Consider the following 2304-nt stretch of genomic DNA (forward strand, 5'->3'; position numbering starts at 1 on the left):
TTCTGTAGAGTGGTCAGGTCTCTGCGCTGGAGAACAACTCGGATTTCTGCACGTGATGGGAATTTGGCTTGACTTAATTTTCTTTTACTTAGCTTTGGTTCCAAGTCTCTTCTTGCTCAGTCCAGAGGGTGGGCTTTGGCGTTCCCTAGCACCCTGGGAGGCAGGAGGTGGGTGCTGGATCCGGCTCTTACAGAGAAGATGGGAGAGGTCGCCATCGTGGTGTCTCCGAGTTGAGCCCCATGTGGCTGGAGCCCAGTGCATGGGAAGCCAGGTTCTACTGACCACACACTTGCCAGACGCACAGAGCTGGTGTCGGCAGGGAGCGTGCTGCCGGAGGAGTCTGGCCCAGGGTTTGGAAGTTCAGTTTGAAGAGGCCTCCAAAACCAGGAGCACAGCTCCCACCCCAGCCGGCTCCCCAGGCGGCTGCTGGGAGCTCTCACGTTTCCTGCTTCCGTCCTGGCCAGGCACAGGCACAGTCGTGGAGTTTTCCTGCTTTCTCTTTTCTGATCTTAGCCCATCCAGGGGGCCACAGAAGTACATGAGAACAAGGAACGGGAGCGGGTGCAGGCAGAAGAATTCCCAATTCATTCTTCAGAGTGTTTGGCTCGCTCCTTTTCCAGTTCGTTTTGCAGAGCGCCTGTGTGGAATCGGCCCCGCTTCAGCCTCGTCAGATGGATTGATAAGACTCCACACGGTTGTTAACCTTCGCCGGGCGCCTGCGTAAAAGCATTTGACAGGGATATTTGTTGGCTTCTTTATACCTTTTCCAAAAATAGGGGGTGAGGATTTGGGGTCCTAATTACCATGAATCATGATGGAATCTTGGTGTACTAACTAAAGTGCAACTAAAACACAGCAGTTTACAAAGCATATTATTTGTAGAAAGGAAAAATAGAACTTATAATCACTAGACCTATCTGAGACCGAAGAGTTAGCATTAGGACTACAAATCAGCTGCCCTGTGGCGCGCATGCCAGCATTTTTGGCCCCCATGTGTGTGGCAGACATAGGTTTGGCCCTTTGTGAGGGCCAGGAGTTGTGCTAGGTCTGGATTGAGAATATGGATAGACAGTTATCGGCCATGATACAAGGCAAGAAAAGACACGATCAGTTCTTTCAGAAATACCATTTGCAGGAAGCACGGATGGTACAAATAGGGCTGAGTTTGGGAGCATGAGGACCTGTCAGGTAGGCAGTGTGGCTGTGTGTGGGTTTGGGGCAGTGGACAGTGATGACGGCCTGGCATAAGCAGTTAACAGTGGGAATGGAGTGGGTGGACAAATTAGAGAGACGTTTGGAGCTTGAAATTAGCAGAACTTGAGAGGAGCGTGTGACGAATTCTGGTGTATACTTTTCTGACCGAGAGCGACCAAGAGGATAAGAATTAAGGGAGTAGGGACCTTGAATTTGAGGTGCCAAAGGGCCATCGAAGTGGAAATGTCCCACAGCCCGTTGCAAATGAGAAAATGGGTCCCCGGAGATAAATCAGGATGGAGAGAAGAATTAGCTCATTTCTTGTATGTGTCTAAGAATCGAAGCCGTCAGGCTACATGGAAATATACACAATTGATGGGACGATTCTTGGGGGACAGAGGAAGAGAGGGGGTGGCCAAAGAATCCAAGAGGGTGGGGAGAGAGGAATTGTGTGAGCCAAGCGAAGGCATGCGAGGGAACCCAGTGGGCAGACTGTTTTCAGAAACGAGCAAGAAATCAACAGTGTCTGGAACTGCAGAGAGGGGAACATTGGGGTGGTAGAAGAGGACATTCGGGTCTGACAAGAAGTTCTTCACAATCTTTAGGAGGGACGAGATGGGAACAGGTTGGAATGTCTGAGGAGTGACCAGGAGGTGAAGACCGTGTGATGTTGGAGTTCATCCAGCTCTTGTGAAAGTTTGGCTGTAAAGGACAGAAGATCAGGTGTTGATAAAAGATTTTAGGATAAAATCTACTACAGATCTTGTAGGAGGGAGGCCATTGGTGTCAGTCAGCTGCAGATAAAGGAGGACGTGGTGACTTAGCCTGTGCTCTTCGAAAATATTGGGGTCTTGGTTTTTTATTTTTAACTAGAAAAGAGATACCAGCTTTCGACTTAAGATGTGTTATGAGACATGAGTGTACTTCTTCTTTATTCTCGAAGCATTTTAAAACGAGTTTTTTCTCGATTTCAGTGTATTCATCGAGATTTAGCGGCCAGAAATGTTTTGGTAACAGAAAACAATGTGATGAAAATAGCAGACTTTGGACTGGCCAGAGATATCAACAATATAGACTATTACAAAAAGACCACAAATGTAAGTCTGTGGC

At 48.2% G+C, this 2304-nt stretch overlaps 1 protein-coding gene across 4 annotated transcripts in view; it reads left to right on the forward strand.

The window, feature by feature from the left end:
• FGFR2 (fibroblast growth factor receptor 2) overlaps nt 1-2304 on the forward strand; it is a 101214-nt gene that overhangs the window by 90604 nt on the left and 8306 nt on the right. For all 4 annotated transcript variants that reach the window (XM_023530083.1, XM_023530082.1, XM_023530085.1 and 1 more), the window contains one exon: nt 2169-2299. In XM_023530083.1, coding sequence (XP_023385851.1) covers nt 2169-2299 — 131 coding nt within the window. The remainder of the gene's footprint in view (nt 1-2168; nt 2300-2304) is intronic.

Source organism: Pteropus vampyrus, unplaced genomic scaffold (genome assembly GCF_000151845.1).
Source record: "Pteropus vampyrus isolate Shadow unplaced genomic scaffold, Pvam_2.0 Scaffold46, whole genome shotgun sequence".
NCBI lineage: Eukaryota > Metazoa > Chordata > Mammalia > Chiroptera > Pteropodidae > Pteropus > Pteropus vampyrus.